The sequence below is a fragment of the Rhinatrema bivittatum genome, chromosome 5 (assembly GCF_901001135.1).
Source record: "Rhinatrema bivittatum chromosome 5, aRhiBiv1.1, whole genome shotgun sequence".
In the NCBI taxonomy this organism is placed as follows: domain Eukaryota; kingdom Metazoa; phylum Chordata; class Amphibia; order Gymnophiona; family Rhinatrematidae; genus Rhinatrema; species Rhinatrema bivittatum.
In genome coordinates, this window is record NC_042619.1 from 227,518,440 (window position 1) to 227,538,311 (window position 19,872).

The 19,872-nt window shown below is 43.1% G+C and overlaps 1 protein-coding gene across 2 annotated transcripts in view; it reads left to right on the top strand.

Moving 5' to 3' along the window:
- The window catches only part of PHEX (phosphate regulating endopeptidase homolog X-linked), a 275,511-nt gene that overhangs the window by 106,705 nt on the left and 148,934 nt on the right, over window positions 1-19,872 (top strand). For both annotated transcript variants that reach the window (XM_029603400.1, XM_029603401.1), the window contains exon 6: window positions 3,846-3,914. In XM_029603400.1, the coding sequence (XP_029459260.1) occupies window positions 3,846-3,914 (69 nt within the window). The remainder of the gene's footprint in view (window positions 1-3,845; window positions 3,915-19,872) is intronic.

Below are 19,872 nucleotides of genomic sequence, written 5' to 3' on the forward strand. Positions count from 1 at the left end.
ACACCTCTATCATATCCCCCCTCAGTCGTCTCTTCAAGCTGAAAAGTCCTAACCTCTTTAGTCTTTCCTCATAGGGGAGCTGTTCCATTCCCCTTATCATTTTGGTAGCCCTTCTCTGTACCTTCTCTATCGCAATTATATCTTTTTTGAGATGCGGTGACCAGAATTGTACACAGTATTCAAGGTGCGGTCTCACCATGGAGCGATACAGAGGCATTATGACATTTTCCGTTTTATTCACCATTCCCTTTCTAATAATTCCCAACATTCTGTTTGCTTTTTTGACTGCCGCAGCACACTGTACCGACGATTTCAATGTGTTATCCACTATGACACCTAGATCTCTTTCTTGGGTTGTAGCACCTAATATGGAACCCAACATTGTGTAATTATTAGAGGTGTGAATCGTGTAATCGATCGTCTTAACGATCGATTTTGGCTGGTGGGGAGGGAAATTTGATCGTCGAGTTTTTTTTTTTCTAAACATTGTTAAAAATCGTAAATCGGGGGAGGGCGGGAAAACCGGCACACCAAAAAATCCCTAAAACCCACCCGAACCTTTAAAACAAATCCCCCACCCTCCCGAACCCCCCCCAAAATGTTTTAAATTACCTGGGGTCCAGTGGGGGGGTCCCGACGCGATCTCCTCCTGCTCTCTGGCCACCGCTGCGTTGAAAAATGGCGCCGGTGGCCCTTTGCCCTTATCATGTGACAGGGCAAAGGTAGCGCCGGCGCCATTTTGTTTCCTGGCTCCCGACGTCACGCATGCGGGAGATCGCTCCCGGACCCCCGCTGGACCCCCAGGGACTTTTGGCCAGCTTGGCAAGTCTTGTGGGGGTCAGGAGACCCCCCACAAGCTGGCAAAAAAAGTCCCTGGGGGTCCAGCGGGGGTCCAGGGGCGATCTCCCGCACACGTGACGTTGGGAGCCAGGAAACAAAATGGCGCCCTATTTAACGATACAATACAAATGCCCCTGACAATAAATCGGGGGCATTTATATTGTATCGCGTATCTAATGCGTATCTGACGATAATTTTAATCGTTCAAAAACGATTCACATCCCTAGTAATTATAGCATGGGTTATTTTTCCCTATATGCATCACCTTGCACTTATCCACATTAAATTTCATCTGCCATTTGGATGCCCAATTTTCCAGTCTCACAAGGTCTTCCTGCAATTTATCACAATCTGCTTGTGATTTAACTACTCTGAACAATTTTGTGTCATCTGCAAATTTGATTATCTCACTCGTCATCGTATTTCTTTCCAGATCATTTTTAAGTATATTGAAAAGTAAGGGTCCCAATACAGATCCCTGAGGCACTCCACTGTCCACTCCCTTCCACTGTCCACTCCCTTCCACTGAGAAAACTGCCCATTTAATCCTACTCTCTGTTTCCTGTCTTTTAGCCAGTCACTGCTATTAATTGCATCAGTAGCATGGGATCTTCTTAGTGTTTGGGTAATTGCCAGGTTCTTGTGGCCTAGTTTGGCCTCTCTTGGAAACAGGATGCTGGGCTTGATGGCCCCTTGGTCTGATCCAGCATGGCAATTTCTTATGTTCTTTGTTCAATTGTTATAATTATGACATACATAATATATATGCTTGTCATTTTACAAAATGAGCAGAGAAAGTATGCGAGCTTCTTGCATTACAAATATATGCATAAACTGAAAAAGCCACGCATACTTTTAGGGCAAAAATGTGCAATCTTTTATAAAATGTGCAGTTGCCACCACATAGTTTAAAGAACTGTAGCATAAATCTCTGTGGGCCCACTTCGGTGGGCAAATGGTGTACCGTGGACAGTTTTTGAACCTTGGGCTCAGAGAGTAGAAAGGATATTACAACTTCAAAACATAAAAATAAAGGGTTAAATATTTAAAGCTGTCCATGTAAGTAACTTAGGGAGTCATTTATCAAAGTGCTATATGGCATTTTCGCATGCAAAAAATGGCTTTAACGCATGTGAAAACGCCATTAACGTGTGCGAAAGCATGGTGCGATGCAAATGAGAGGATATTGGGGCAGGATTTGCGTAAAGCCGTGCGATAGGGCTTTATCGCATGTTGTGATGTTTTCGCACATGCTGTTTTTAAGCTCTTGGAGAGCCAGCCTAGCTATCAGGGCCCTCCTACGGGGAGGGGGAGGGGGGGGGGGAGGAAACTTACCCAAAGATGAGATTTGTGCAATGTTCTCTCAACCTAGCTTGATGGACTCTCTACCTGGGTAACATCAAGCTAGGTTGAGAGAACACTGCACATTGCGACTTGTGATTGTGAAGCACGAGGATTAGAACGACCTTACGCCACACAAAACATAAGTGTTGTTAAAATGCCAGGCCCCTTTGCCTACAATCCCATGGTCTATGTCTGTGGTTCCCAAACCTGTTCTCAGGAAGCAGCATGTGCAAATATTTGTAGATATCTTGAAAGCCAGACTGGCAAAGAGGTTCTGAGGACAGGATTAGAAACCACATGTCTATGTATGAAGGAAAGAAAATCTGCTTAAGAAACTCATGCTCTTTCACCCTGAGGTTTATCATAAAATCAAGAGCCTCTTTGGTGGGTAGCTAAGGTAAACAGAGGTCATGTGACTTGCCCAAGGTCATTACAATGAGTGTCTCGGGGAGAGTAATGATGTGAACGCAGACTTCCCATGTCTTTATCCACGAGGCCACTCGTTTGTCTCTCTGGAATCGTTGAGCTACCATTGTAATCATTTTCAGACATCGCAGACCTGATATGTAGATCTAGCGGTGCATAAAACCAGCATAGCTGGTGGTGCTGGTCAGCTCCAGCCTTCAAGGTCCACAAACTGGTCAGGTTTTCAGGATGTACATAATGAATATGCATGAAAAAGATTTGCATACATGGTTGTATGCAAATCTCTTCATGCATATTCATTATGATTATCCTAAAAAAAACAAAACAGGTTAAACAGGTTTGTGGCCCTTATGGACTGGAATTGTTCACCCTTGCTGTAGGAGGGAGTTTGTTCAGTGTTCATTTCCAATCATAGCTGGGAGAGGAGTTGTGGTGTGAGTGTGTATTGAGAAGAACCATGCTGCAGGAACTGAGGTGCCATAGTCTGTACTGTAGGAGGCCTGGGGGGAAAGCAAAATACCCGGCCCTGGTGAAGCTACAGCTCACAGGAGGACTATGAATCCAAAAGTAGAGCTTTTCCTCCCGAGTGATGACAGAATGCAAGGTTGTAACTCTGAGTATATATGGAAATCTTTCTACAGTGCACCCTAGGGATATAAGGGATTCTCTCATAAAGACACTTTCAAGTCTTTAAGCATGTTTTATGAGAACATGATCTAGATATGGGAGTTTTGTAAAATCTGAACTTTGCATATTGGAACAGCACATCTGAACCCAAAAGCTCAGCAGGGCTTCTGATAAACTTTGCCCACTTAAAATGTTCCCTTGGAGCATTGTGTAACTACTTTTCTGTGAATAAATGCCAGCTCAGTCAGAATTGCACTTTTGGGAGCATCCGCATTTATTCCAGGGTCTTTATTTCCATTACTCAGTGCTGCCACAAAGAGGTCTTGGTCACCCTTGTTACTGAGAGCTTTCAGTCTTGGTCTCCACTCCACCATCTGATCAATCACTTTTAGAAGAACCCTTAAGCCATCAGGACATATTACCCTGGTCACAAAAGCATTTATATGATGATTATGAGCTCTTATATATGGTATATGTTTTATATACTGTACTGTACCTAGGTAATGAAATACCGTAGTTTATGAGAACTGAAACAAATGAACTATCTCAATGTTTCAATTTTAAAATGTCAATAGAACAGTTTCCCTTTTTCTTTCATATTGTAACAGCTGGATCAAGCCTCCCTTTCTTTGTCGGGACGAGAGGATTACCTTGATAACAGCACAGAGGCAAAAACTGTAAGTATTATCTTTACTGTTGTTGATTGTACTGCAATAAGAAGATATGAGAGAGAATTTAGAGGTAGAGCAAAGTCAGAATTTAGTTGTATGTTTGAATTTAGAAGGAGCAGCGACTGTTGACGGTAGGGTTAGAGTTAGGGCTACCAAGTGCCTCCTGGTCATAAGGGACAATCTTGTTTTTAAATTCTCATCTTAATCAGGCCGATTCAGTAAAAAATGCGGGAGAGCCGGCGCTCCATGTTGAGCGCCCGTTCTCCCGGCACCCGTTCTCCCAGGCACCTTTCCTGGGTGCGCGATTCTCTATTTAAATTAGGGCCTGCGCTAATAAGGAGGTGCTAGGGACAATAGCGCATCCCTAGCGCCTCCTTATTAGCGAAAGCGGCAGCTGTCAGTGGGTCCGACAACTGATGCTTAATTTTACCGGTGTCGGTTTTCGAACCCGCTGACAGCCACGGGTTCGAAAAACGGACGCTGGCAAAATTGAGTATCTGTTTTCGAACCCGCTGACCAGCGGGCAGATTTTTTTTTTTTGATTGTTTTATTTTTGGTGCCTCCGAGTTAATATCGCTATGATATTAAATCGGAGGGTGTACAGAAAAGCAGTTTTTTCTGCTTTTCTGTACACTTTCCCGGTGCTTTCTAAGGTTAAAGCCTGCCCTTGGGCAGGCATTAATTTCTGAGAGTAAAATGTGCGGCATTTTTCCTAGGTAATAACTAATAGGCTCATCAATATGCATTTGCATGTGATAAGCGCTATTAGTTTCAGGATGGTTGGTGCACGTTTTCCATGTGCTATTACTACCCCTTACAGTATAAGGGGTAATAATAATAGTGCATCTAAAACACGAGGCCAAACAGGGGCTAAACGGTGCGCTCAGCCAAGCACACCGTTCTGTATCGGCCTGATTGTGTTTTGCAATCCTGTTTTTCTTAGGGGAAATGAGCACTATGTCCCCTGCATGCAACGGGACAAGGCTGGAGCTATTTGACCCTCTTCCTCATGACCTGGAGTAATCTGGTAACTGTAGGGCCCTGTTTTTCAAAACTTTGCGGCATGAACTCACGCTTGAAACATGCATGCACAACTTACTGAAATTCACTATTGCGTCCATGAGAGGGGATTTTTTAGTTTTCAGTTGCATTAATTGTAATGGCTGGGGAGTGGTTAAGCTCACTAGATGGCATTGTTTACTTTCTTAATTCTCATGGACAAACAGCAAATATTTATACATTGCACTTAGCTGATTTTTGTTATAGTAAATTGAATGTATCTAATTGCAGTGCAAATAAGAATAGGGTATAATGTAAACAAGGAAAAATAATACAAATGTAATAGAAGGTACAAGAAAGTATATGCATAGAATAAGTAAATAAAAAACCAGAGAGAATATATATATATATATATATATATATATATATATATATATATATATATATATATACATATACATATACATATACACACACATACACAAAGTAATTCTAAGTCTGCTTACATCCCTGAGATTGTTCCATGAACTTCAGCAGTATAGTAGTCAATCAATCTCTAGGAACACAGTCCACTGGAGCATGGCATCTCATTGAATGTCTTGCATTTCCAACAATACTGAAGTGTTGGTTTCGAAAGGTGGTTTATATAGACTATCTCGTTCTTCGTCTGACTTTTCTTCCAAAATCCAGGCATCAATCATGCTGTGCACTTTCTTCTTTCCCATGCATTTCAGCCCTAGGGCAGAGGGTCCCTGCCAGGTGTTGGTTCAAAAAGGTCAGCAGAATGTGACTTATAGGTAGCTTAATAATGCAGATTTTGTGAGGGCCTCAGAGACACACCACTAGCACATAAAATTCAGTGATTTAGTTTTCCAGAGAAGACAGAAAGTTTAACAGAAAAGAAAAGCCAAAAAGCTTAACAAATCCTAAATATATATATTCACAGTTTATACAACTCAGTCAGAGGTTCAATTCTTCAGGGATCTAACTGGCCCTACCCATGCAGTGAGGTTCTTCGCATTTTCGGTCCCTCTCTAATATAGTAATGCGCATAAATTAACTTGTGTTTTTATTCAACACTATTATGAACAGTGGTAAAGTAAGAGTTTTTCTCACAGGACAAGCAGGATGGTAGTCCTCACATATGGGTAACATCACAGGATGGAGCCCTGTACGGAAAACTTTTCTGTCAAAGTTTCTACAAAGCTTTGACTGACACTGGCACACTGAGTGCACTGAACATGCTCAGCCTGCAATGATCCCTGTGAGCTACAGGTGTCTCCTTCAGTCTTCTTTTATCCGCTCTGCAGTAAGCATAGCAGTTAGGAGCTCTGTGAGAAATTCTAACACTTTTTCCTCATGGAAACACTTAAATTTTTACTTCACAAACACTTTTTCCCTGCAGGGGTCTCCCTTCACGTACATTTATTCGACGCTCGGTGAGTACTATGCCCTGTTTTTTCGGTCGGTTCCTGTCACCTCACTGGCCTGCCAACCGACTGCGGCCTTCCCTCTCCCTATGTTTTCAGTTAGCCACACACAGCCTGCGAGTGTCCCTCTGTCACACTCTGCCTGGTTATTAGTGCTAGTGGGACAGGGACTTCCATGTTTTCTGTTGCCGCCAGGGCCCCTGTAGATTCAAGTCCTTCGATTCTTCGGTACCCTCGCACAGTCAATGCCCCATCGCTACTTTTGGTACCCCCTTCAGACCGTCCTGGATTCTTAGATGCCATCGATACCCCTCCCCCCGCGGTACTCTGATGCCATCATCCCTGCATCGTTTCTTTGAGTGCCATCCATGTTTTTCATCCATGGCACTGATTTTTCCTTGGGTTTCATTGGTGCCATCATTGCCTGGATGGATGCCATTGACGTACACCTTGTCTCGTTGGTGCCATCCATGCCCGGGTCGATGCCACCGTTGCCTGGGACACTTCCATCAATGCCAGGGTCATTTCCATCGATGCCATCCTTTATTTTATGGATGCTGTCGATGCCCAGGACCTTTCCATCGATGGGCATCGATGTCAGATCGATTCCATCGATGGCCATCGATGCCAAGGTCGATTCCATCGATGGCCATCGGTGCCCAGATAGATTCCATGGGTGGCATTGATGCCAATGTCATTCCATGGGTGGCATCGATGCCAAAATGGATTCCATTGATGCCAATGCCAATTCCATCAATGGCATCCATGCCAACATTGAATCCATTGGTGCCCACATCAGTGCCATCAATGCCCATGTCCGTGGCATCGATGCCATGGACGCCATTGCTGCCTGAGTCAATCCAATCGATACCGTAGACGTCCTTGGCGATGCCGTTGATGCCCGTGGCCATGCCACCGATGGCGTCGGCGTCCGCCTCCATACATCGATGCCCTTGACGCCCACGTAATTTCCATTGGTGTCTTCAACGCTCTTATCGATGCGGTCATTGACTCCGTCGATGCCGGTATCATTTTTCTGATGCCAATGATGTTTTTTCAAATTCAATGCCACATCATTCCCATACATACCTAAGCCAATGCCGTCAGTGCTCCGTCACTGTCATCATTGCTCTGGCCGAGTCATCGACATTTTTTCATATATATTTTTGACGACACCCTCGAGGCCACCTCGGCCGCCATCGACATCGTCAATACCGACAGCACCGCCACGTAATGCCCTTGCCTGAACACAGTGCTCCATGCTTTGAGTCCTTATTAAAGCCCTGTATTAGCCTATGACACTACATAGTGCCAGGAGCAGTGCAGGCATGCTGACAGTCCATCATCAGTCGCCATCCAAGACAGTGAGAACATCCATCTCGGTGCTGGGGAAAGACCGGGCCGAGCACCGTGGCATGCATTGTCACCGACACGGAGACCGTCCGCCACCGACGCCATCCAGCACATTGGTGCTATCCTTCTCAATGCTGGACAATGCTCGGGCCGAGCAACATCACCACTGCCATCGGCACTGTTCCGCACATTTTTGGCAGTCCTTGGTGCTCCAGAAACACCGGAACGAGTTCTGAAGAATTCTGCACTGGCATCATGAGACATCGAGCCGCTGCGACAAGGGCCAGGTTCATGAGCTCGTTAATCGGCTCCCCTGTTCCCGAGGCATGCCCCACCGACATCAGTGGGGGATTTTGGCCCTCCTCAAAATACTACCATGGTTGCGCTAGCCACGCTCAACCTGTCTCCTCTATACCTGCGCCACCATACCAGGCATCAGAGTTGAGACGGGCAATTACTCCCTCAATGACTCCTGGAATTCACGGAGCCAGCAATCTTCACCAGCTCGTCCTTCGGCGATCCACATTGGATGGTAAGTACCCGCTTCTGCGGCATTCCCATTGAGATGTGTTCTCTAATTCGAGCCACATGGTTCGAAAAGTTCTAGGTCATGTACCTTCCAAGAACCGTATTAGTGTCACATATCGCTATGCCAGCTATGTCAGCCACAATACCAAGAGAACCTCTCTATCATATCTTTGGGATTGCATCAGGGTTTCCTCCCCTTTTCAGCATTGAGGCTCTGTACTGATTAATGCTCTGGCTTCTGGTTCCTGCTTCAGAACCAAAGTTCCAGGTGCATTCGCTGATCTGCTAAACACGAGATCCGGCAAATACTGCCTCAAGTGCAAGTCCACCTCGAAGCCTGACGACAGGTCTCGGTGTCTCTTTGTACAGCACACAGAAATGCGGGTAAGACTTTACCGCTCACGCTCCCGTGGGAGGTTACATGATATCCAGATTACATCAGCCCCTCCAGTTGGACACCTCCTGGTCTCCCAACTGGCCGGATATCAGAGCGGCCACCCCATCTTGTACCAAACTTCCCGGTACACTCCCCCAGACGCTACAAAGCACAGAGGGGGCTAGAGGGGGTTGGGGAATTTTAATTACACTATTCTTTCTTTCAACAATAAGTAGTTAGTCTCCGCCCATCCTGGACCTCAGAAATACCAACTTTCTTCAGAAGGCTCAGGTAAAATGGTATCTCTCGTTACTATGCTTCCATATCGCAGTAAGTACATTACCTCTAATCTTTCTATATGCTTCATGGTGAGTCAACAATATTACAATCCCAAGCTCTGCCGGTTGCACCAGCTTCGGCAACTGGGGTATTCATTGAATCACTATCGGTGAATGCTGTTTCTCTGCGGAGTGCAACATAATTTACACTTTTCCTTGCATGGACAGCTGCATAACCACAGTCACTCCACGCAAGGAGCTCTAACTTCTTCATGACTCACTATACATTTACTAACTGGGATTACTGTCACTGCCATAAATCCCTTATACAACACTTCTGGACACCACAGTCATAATGACCTTCCTGTCCAGCATACGCGCAGACATTCTAATAAATTCTTACATGTCCCTGAGCGCATTTTTCCATAACCTCAGCCCCTCAATTCTTCATTGTCGGGCCATGGGGTTTTTTCACTATGCACTTTCCTTATAGATCCAAAACTGCTATGGGTTAGATTCAGTGAAATTCCATTATCAGTGGACCTAAGCTGTTCAACCGCTTTCGTCCCTCATCCATATTGCAGATCTAGAACCAAAACCTAGTCTGATTCTGCTCATGCTCGCATTTACTCAGGGTTGTAAAGTTTGATCTAAAAGCTTCTCAACCCAATTTGCGTCTGCTCCACTCCACACACAGTTCCACATGAACTTCCTGGAGCTTGTAGCCATGCGTTATACCCTTATGCCTTCCAATACTGCCTATGCAACAAATCTTTGCGCATACAGACAGACAGCATATGGACAATGTGTTTTCCAACACAAGCACGCACAACCTCTTAGCTGCTCTGCAAGGAAACTGCGCAGCTTTACCCTTGGCCCTTGCTCACTTCATGTATCCTCGGGCCACTTATCTAAGAGATTTACTGAACGCACTAGCAGACCTTCTCCATGTAGGTTTCCATCCTCTCGAATGGTCTCAGACTACATGTGTAGCAGGAAAGATCTTCTAATGCTGAGGTCAACCGAACTTGCCCTCTGCGTCCGAATCGAACCATACGGTGCACAGATTCTACTCCCTACACATGTTTCCAATGCGTTCCCTTAGATGCCTTTCTTCCATCAAGGGCCTCTTAAATGTGTCTCTTCTGCTGGCTCTCATAGCCAGCACTCTTCTAATGTTAAACCGGGACGGGGTTCACTGTTCCTCAGACCCACATCCTGGCCAAGATCAGTATGCTTCCCATACTTCTCAAACTATCACACCAGTAACCAATTTGCCTTCTCATAAGTCAGTCTCAAATTGTAGACTCACTGATGTTCTCAGGTACTGGTAGCATCACAAAACCTTCCACACATAAATCCTACCATTCAACATGGTATGATTTACCACATGATGCATACAAAAGGGTATTACCCTTTTTCTTTTTCTACACCACTCTTTTCTCTTGCTCCCTTGGATTCTGCTCCCCAGACATCCTCCACATAGGTACACCTCTGTTCCAATTGGTGTATTGTTTGGGAGTGGGGATACCCGATTAACGATAAACCCCTTCTGAGTCAGCTTACCATGGATTATCCACTGATCAAGCCACCTCTATTTTCACTAGTCACGGAATGGAACCTATATCTTATCCTTATAAGTCTCATACGTTCTCCATTCGAGCCTTTCCATTCCTGTCATTTCACAGTTTGACATGGGAAATACTTTCCCTCATAAATGTCATTTCTGCCAACAGGGTCTGTGAGTTACACACCTTGTTACATACTCATCCAACCCTGCGTTCCTCCGTGACCGAGTGGTTTTTACGCATTTAACTTCCTATCTTTCTTAAGGTAGACGTTGCATCTTACCTTACTCAGGATATACTCTGCCCATTTTTCCCAACACCTTTCTTTCACCAGAGTGAGAGGGATTTTTCCACTTCTTGGACAGTAATAGTGCACTTGCATTCTATCTCAATCGCACTACATTCCATAGGAATTCCACCTAACTCTTTCCTTCTGTGGCAAGAGTCAAGCTGCGAATTCCAGTAGGCAAACAGACCTATTCCTCCTAATTGACGGTCTGTATCTTTTTCCTACTAACAAGCAGGCATTTCACTACAACACTGTGTGTAACCATACTCTGTTGCATCCATCCCAGCCTTAATAGCTTCCCCTCTGGCGCTGCTGCTTGTACATATTTATCAGGCTGCAACCTGGAGTTCTCTCCATACCTTCGCAGCCATTATTGCTTAGATACGACTAGCCGGCATGCTCCATGTTTGGCCAGTCCTTCTACTCTTATTCTTTTCGGTTTAACTACCCAACATCCTTCCACCAACCCGTTAAGGGTTTCAGGATTCCCTCCATTCCAAATTCCACCTTGTCATTGTGCCTTTCGCGCGTCTTGGGTGCATTTGGTGCACTCTCGGGCATCCTCAGCTCGGTACTCACCCATATGTGAGGACTACCATCCTGCTTGTCCTGTGAGAAAGCAAGTGTTGCTTACCTGTAACAGGTGTTCTCACAGGACAGCAGGATGTTAGTCCTCACGAAACCCACCCGCCACCCCCATGGAGTTGGGTCTGTATACGTTTTTACTTTTATTTTAGTTTCGCTTGCGCTTTTAGCTATAAGACGAGACTGAGGGAGACACCTGCGGCTCACAGGGATAATTGCAGGCTGAGCATGCTCAGTGCACTCAGTGTGCCAGTGTCAGTCAAAGCTTTGTAGAAACTTTGACAGAAAAGTTTTCCGTACAGGGCTCCATCCTGTGATGTCACCCATATGTGAGGACTAACATCCTGCAGTCCTGTGAGAACACCTGTTACAGGTAAGCAACACTTGCTTTTTCAGCTGTATGCTGACCATATCATAAACTTTAAGGGTCTTTGTGCACACTAAAAATACCATATTGTGCAGTAAGAGCTGATTGTGCTCATAGCAAAGCAGCATGAGAGGTCAACTGGTGTCTTTTTTTAAATTGCTGGCAGTGGAATAGGAAAGAGTCAGATCTTCTGACTGTCGAGTCCTAAGAAGATTTATTTACCACTGCAGTTTCTATGTGGTTCAAGACAGAATTTTTTTCATAACACTGAGAGGTAGATATTCAGCCACTATCTGTGCCACTGAATATGCTCAGCTATCTAAAAGTTAGCTGGATAAGTTTATCTGCTTAACCTTAGATCTATTTAATAGCAGGTCTAACTTATCCAACTAACTTAGGCCTAGATTTATCAAATTGCTATAAATAAAGCAAATATAATGCCCGCGATAGAAAAATGGGGTGGGGGTTAGGGTAATTTGGATGATACCACACTGTGCGATAAATTTCTGCATCCCATAGCAATTTTATCGCACGTAGCATTGTGTCATCGCGCTGCGCATTGTATCATCACCCGCCACATTGCGTCATCGCAGCGTGTGTTATTTTTTCCCAGTATAAATACTCACTTCCTGCACGTGCCTCTTTGATGGAGTGTCAGGTATTGGAGTGAGAGGAGAAGGAGGTTAGTTGTTGTAGAGGAGGTTTCGAGGAGTTTTTGGCGAATACTGAGTGACATGTCTTGTATTTTTTTGTTCTCATCTGTTTCCCTTTCCCTTTGTCATTTGTCTTATTTGTTCGCGTGAAAGATAGTTAGTCCAGTCTATCATTTTGTGTGGGAGTAGTGAGGAGGAGTGGAGGAGTGAGCAAAGGAGTGTGACTGTGTGCAGTGAGGAGGGGAGTGTGTGCATATACATGTGTGTCTGTGTGTGTGTATGTGTGTGTGTGCTGAGAGATGGAACGTGAGAGGCATGGGGAGAGAGGAGAGAAGCATGAGGAGAAGAGGGGGAAGAGGGGCAGAGGGAGTGGGTGGATGAGGGCAGGAGTGCCAGGGAAAGGAGGGGTAGGAGTAGAGATGGGCAGGAGGGAAAAGACAGGAGGTTGCGGGTGGGGGAAGGGGGTTAGGCAGGCCAGAGTGGAGGGAGGAGTAGGACAGCATAGGTATCGACAGAGAAGGCACAGAGGAGGGGAGTTGATAGGCCAGGGTCAGATGGGGGGGGGGGGGGGGGAATGGAGGGGAGGGGAGAGTGGGATGGAGAGTGAGGAAAGGGAGGGCGCCTCTCCGGAATAGGAAGTGGCACCTCCCTCAGGCAGCCAGGCGGCACCATGGCAGCATCTCTCATCGCAAGGGTCCTGCAACTTTACCCGATGTTGTTTGGCAACCGGGCAACAAAGACCTCTAAGTCAAGAAAGAGCCAAATATGGTGAACCATTGCCCAGACCATCAGCCGACACAATGGAGTGGAAAGAAGTGGGGAGCAGGTCGCCCATAGATATCATGATATCAAAGCCCAGATCAAGGCAAAACTTGCATCCAGAGCTAATTATCAATGGATGACCAGAGGAGGGGCCCCCTGTCCTACAGTAGTTACAGAAATGGAGCAGCGACTAATTGAAAGACTGGGACCGGACATATTTGAGGGCATGGACGAGTGGCTAGACACCTCACGAGCTGCAGCCGGTAAGTTCATCTCACCCATCAATAGGCAGACAGCAATGTGTGTAGACATAATTTGGCATACGATGCTCACTCTGCAAAGAAGCAAAGTGCACTTCTGATGCCAAATAAAGTATACTTGCTGGCATTTTTTTTCTTTCCACAGTTAGCCTTCCAAGGTGTCAGTCACAGCTGGGAAGCCCCAGGGGTGAGCCGGGATGCCCCAGGGACAAGCTGTGGGTTCACACCATTCCAGAAGCCATTCCTTATGGATGTTCAGTCCCAGGTCAGTGAGGAGGAGCAACAACAGCAGCAGCAGCAGCAGCCACAGTGTCACGACACCCCATTGGTCATGATGCAACCCCTGGGCTCACCAAGCACACTTGATGTGTCACTAAACCTGGAAGATTTCATGCAGGAAGACAGTCAGGAGTGGGAGCCGAGAGACACATTTACTCCACGAACCAGCACGTCACTGCGCCAGCCACCATCACCACCATCATCTCCCTCTCACCAGGGGGACCCAAGAAGCTCGCTAATGCCCATCTTGGAAAGACAGTTACCAATACCAGAACCAGCACCACGGATTGAGGAACCAGCACCACCAACACCAGTACCAGCAGCAACAACACCTGAACCTGCACCACCAACACTTGAATTTGCAGCACAGATGCAGGTTGCAGAGATGAGGCACATGCGTGCAGAGCTTCGTGCCTTGAGGAGGTCTGTAAACAGGCAGAATCACATCATGCAACAAGATACAGCTTCAAATACCCAAAATATAAATGCACTGATTGCTGCCATCAGCAACCTCACAAATCTATTAACACAAATCTTCCAAAGGATTCCAGATGTGGTGGAGTCCTCCACTGGCTCAGTGGAGTCCACACTCTGAAGTAGCCCCCATTAAGGGACATGCCCTAAGGGTAGGCCCCCCCCAGAGTCATGCCCCCCCCCTCCAAGAAGCAAGCAATGAGGTGGATGTGGTAAATGATAAAGAACCACCTGGCTACAAGCTGCAAGAAGAAAAGTTTTTGGACAAGCATGTTCCGGCCTGACCACAGAGTTGGTGTGCCATCTAGATGAAAGAAGACAACTGGGCCTGGCTTGACCACAGAGTTGGTGTGCCACTTAGAAGCTCCTGCAAGTAGTGCCTCCATGCTGCTGGTTCTCATCTCATTTCCTGCAAGGGGTGCTTCCATGCTGCTGATTCTCATCTCAGTTCCTGCAAGTGATGCCTCCATGCTGCTGGGTCTCCTCCTGGGCCTCCTACTGCCTTCATGCTGAACTCTGCTGCCTTGGCCCTTAGTCTGTCCTCTTTGAGTGCTCTCTTTCAACATGGACTGTCTGGGGCCTTTACTTGAACTCTTCTGCCTTGGCCTTTACTGGAAGCTTAAGATCACACATTTATTGAGGTTCTAAGGTGTAAGAAGGAATGTGTAAATACGAAGAGCTGTAAAGAATCCACTTATCAACCTTCCATTATTAATCAGTAAAAGCTTAAATTGGAAACCCACATCAGCTTCCATGTGATTATTACCAGTGTTTACAATGGACTTTAATGCTTGAATGAGAACTAAGCAACACACAAGGTCTAGAAAAGTAATCTTTCCCCTGTCAGTGAATTCTGGACACTCAGATAAAATTAACTTCTTGTGTTTACATATGGTTCCTGGGGTCCTGGGATGGGATGCTTATCCAAGGATTATGTTATTTATTTATTTGTTTTTATATACCGATGTTCAATTAGACATATCACACCGGTTTACATAGTAACAGAGGGTTCTACAAGAATTAGGATGCACAGCATAGTTTTTTTGGTTATTTATTTATTTAAAAAATTATATCCCTCCAATCCACAAATCTCAATGGATAACAAACATATATACATAATCGAAAAACCTATCAGCAGCATTTGATACTATCGACCATAAATTTATGGTACACAGATTAATCAAAATCGGAATATGTAGTAAACCATTAGAATGGTTAACATCTTTCTTAAACAACAGAACATACCAAGTCACAATTAACAACTCATGCTCTGATATTATAAACCTTGATACCGGGGTACCGCAAGGCTCCGCTTTATCAGCGACTTTATTTAACATCTACCTACTCCCCTTATGCCATCTATTATCAGGACTCGGACTAAAGTATTATCTGTATGCTGACGACATACAGATCCTAATTCCAATTACTGATACTCTAGAGAAAGCTTTTCAATTAACATCACTGTACCTAAATGTAATTAAACAGCTTTTAAACCAATTGAAACTTAGCATCAATATTGCAAAGACTGAAATAATAGTTTAAAAAGAAAAGTGTCACCACATAATAGTACCCTGTTTTTTAATTTTTGTAAACCATTGTGATGGCGAAACCGAACGACGATATATAAAACTCGATAAATAAATAAAATAAAATAAATAATTATGAGCATTTTCAAATTAAATTGGCACCTTCAATTAGAGATTTAGGGGTTTACATAGACCAAGAATTAACCTTCAAAAATCATATCGTCAACAAAACGAAAGAAGGATACTATAAATTGCTAATTCTGAAAAGATTAAAACCCTTGCTAAAACTAAAAGATTTCAGAACAGTGCTTCAAGCTCTAATTTTTCAATCCACTGACTATTGCAATGCCCTACTGCTCGGATTACCTTATTCAACAATCTATCTGTTGCAAATTATGCAAAATTCCGCAGCATGACTACTTACAGATACCAATAGAAAAGAACATATCACACCAATACTAAAGGAACTCCATTGGTTACCAACTGAACAGCGAGTACAGTTTAAAACCCTCCGTATTCTTCACAAGGCAGTACATGAGGAGAAGGTGGAATGGCTGAACGCCGCAATATGGGTACATACACCCCAAAGAAACTTAAGATCTGCCAATAAAGGCTTATTATCTATTCCCTCAATGGTTTCAGCAAAATTAACTTCAGTGAGAGAAAGAACCTTATCACTCGCCGCCCCAAAAATCTGGAACAATCTACCAGTTGAAATACAATTAGAAACAAACATAACAACGTTCAGAAAAAAATCAAAGCATGGCTCTTTCAACAAATATTCAATGAAGGCGACAGTAACCTGTGAAAAAAGTACTAAATGGTGATAAGTGTTAAGAGATGATGAGTAAAACAGAATGTTGAATGTCCAGTATTACATGTTCTCTGTTTAAGCCATTTTAAAAAAAAATTGAAATTCATCATTTTTAGTATTGTTTTTATATTGTCTGTATTTGTCATTTTGTTATAATTTGTATTACAAAACTATGTAAACTGGTATGACGGTCCCACCAAATACCGGTATAGAGATTTAAATAAATAAATAAATTATGAGCAAACAATAAAAGTTATACAATAATAAAACAAACAAGCAAAATTTAAATATATACACAACTATATAAACTGGGAACAAACTCTGCATGTCTGGTCAAGATGATAGTACATAATAAAAGGCCTGGTTAATTATTGCTCATGGTGATGTAAACAAACAAAAATGAACAAAATACATTTGACAAAAACATAACCAAAGGCAATAAATAAAAAAGCTAGACATAAGGAGGTTGATATTCAAAAGCTGTTTAGATGGATAACTGAAAACCGATAATATTAAAAGCCGTATGTAGTTAAAGTCTAGCTGCATAAATCTGAGGAGTTTTGGGGAGGAGTGAAGTTAGCCAATATTCGGAGTTAGCTACTTCATTTATGTGGATAACTGTGGTTACACCACAGGGCTGACCTAAAGTTAGTCGCATAACATATGCGGCTAACTTTAAGATAGCCGGGTATATTCAGTGGCTAACTAGCTAAGCCACTCATTGGCTGAATATTGGCCCCCTGATATATAACTATTAATCATTGCTACCCCCGAGATCCACACCAACAAAGTCATACTAGAGACAATCAACAAAAGCAAGAGAGAGTAAAGATAAGTTTGAAGAGGTCCATATTCAGCTGCTGTATGGCTAGACTAGTTAATGGGATAAACTTATTTGACTAACTTATCCCATATATATTCAGTGGCGCAGCTATGCCACTGAATATATCTGGCTATCTTAAAGTTAGCAGGCTAAATTTATCTGGCTAACTAGGACAGCCCTACGGTCAACCAGATTTAGCTGCATAAATTATTTGGCTAACTCAACTCCTCCCAGTTATGCCTCTGGAATGCCCCTAACTTATCCAGTTAACTTCTAGCCACCTAAATTATTATCTGGCTAGAATTTAGCCGGAGAAGTGCCCAAATCTTCATTTAGCCATATAACTTCTGAGTTATATGGCTAAATGCTTATGAATATGTACCTTTTAGATTTTTTCTAAACCGGAGCAGATCAACTTCTGCTTTAATGAACTCTGGAAGGTTTTTCCGTAATAATGGACCTGCAACTCCAAAGGTTTGTTCCCTGGACTCATCTACACAAATTTGCTTAAGCGAAGGACCATCAAGCAAGTTGCTAGAACAAAAGCAATATATTATCAATACGGTGTTGAAGCAACGTGGGGCAAAGCCAATAACAGCTACTACCATGGCCAAGCTACCGTAGTGAGTCAAAAATGTAATGTGCGCACAGTAAACATTATTGTATACTAATTTAAGTGGTGTTTTACCTTGCACATAAAATTTGTACTAACTCGTATGCTAAAATTTTTTAGCATGAGTTTTATTGCATATGCTCCTCACTGGTATTACAAATTAATTTGCATAAATAGTAGAATAGAAGAATTTATGCAACTATTATTTCTTATTTTGTGTAACATGTGCTTTGCTTTCCCCCACTCCTCTCTGTCAGGTGATTTAGTGAGTAATCATTTTTCTGATTTGGTGTTTGAGCTCTTTCTGTAATATGAAAAGATTGCAGAAAAAGGCTCATTTGTCACATTTCTCAACTTTCATGATATGTTTTTCCCTGGGTTTATTGCTTGAAGCAATTCATTTTCTGGTGTGCACCTCGTCTCTAATTCGTACTTAGAGTTTGTAAACAGTGCATGACGGCTAATTGGACTTGCACTGGGGTCAGGGGGAAAAGGCTTAAATTCAGTCCTCAGTGTGCTTCCACTTTTGTGAAAATACCGAAGGGTCCTTGGCAGTTACTCAGCCCATCCTATGAAGTAAATCGATTTCTGCAAAACTTGCTATTGTTCCTGGAGAACTTGCGTTGGCTTGAAAGTTGCTTTGAATTCAGTAAGGTAACATTTTTGTATGCACTTTTTTCTCTGAATTGAAGAATACACTGCTGCGGAAAGGATTATTCACTGGTAACACAGAGTATATTGACCAGCTATTTTTTTTTTTTTATTGATTTCAACTAAATAAGCAAGGCAAAATCTTATATTTGTAAAGAGAATGATGATTACAAGAAACATCTCATATTATACAATATAATAATTGCACAAAAGTAAACTAACCTCTTAATATCTACCAGCAAAATACATCATTCTTTAAAAGGAAACAATATTTAGGAGGTCAGAAATCATGGGGAGAATAAAGAAAACTTTTCTATCTGAAATTGGCCTAACAGGGACGGTAGTTAAATTCCATTTTTAGATCATATTTGGGAACTCTCTTGCCCAGGAGGAATTGTTGTTATTACACTCCTGGAATTTAGGAAGGACTTTAATTGCTCAGGGAAAAAGAAGATATAAAAGTCATTTTGACCCTGAATCACACATTTACAAGGATACCTTAATATAAAAGAGTATCCTAATGTAATCACTTGGGCTCTCATAGACAAGAAATTTCGCTTTCTAACTTGTCGCCCTAGCAAAATCAGGAAACACATGTACATTTTGCCCATGAAAATTTGAAAAGATATTTTTAAAATATCTCCTCATTGTTTCATGCAACTCTTGCTCCGTTATAAAGAAAACAAGCAGGGTAGATCTTTCTATCACCACATCAGTTGAATCTTCATATGAAACGAATGCACATCTAATTGACATATAATGGGAAACGTATGAAACGAATGAAACGAATGAAACAAATGCACATCCCTAGAATCTTCCAAAACCTGTGTAAGATTAGAAATACCACCTAAATGATCCCCCTGAGGAGGTCTGTCCTTGCTGGAGCTAGACACAAAGAAAGCTTTATTTATAGATGGTATTTTATCCAATTCAAATCCAAGATTTTCATGAAAGTAACTTTTTAAGGTGGTATATACTCCTTCTCCCAGAACTCTTGGAAAATTAATGAAACACAAATTCAAATGTCTAATATGATTTTCTAAATACTCCAGTCTCCTCATACAGACCCCAGAGTCTTTCACTAGCTTGAAATTACATTCTTGAATTTGTGCCACTGTCTGTTGTAAAGAGACCATCTGATTTTTTTATTTCTTGAAATTGATTATCATAGACGACATTCTGGGAGTTTACTTTAATATTCAATTTCTCTATTTCACCCTGGCAGACCTTCATTGAGCTCACAAAGCTCACAATAAGGTCCCAAATTGCTTCTAAAGTTATTAAGCCAGTTTAGAAGGGAGTTGAAAGCACTCACCCCCTCCTGAACCGACTTGTG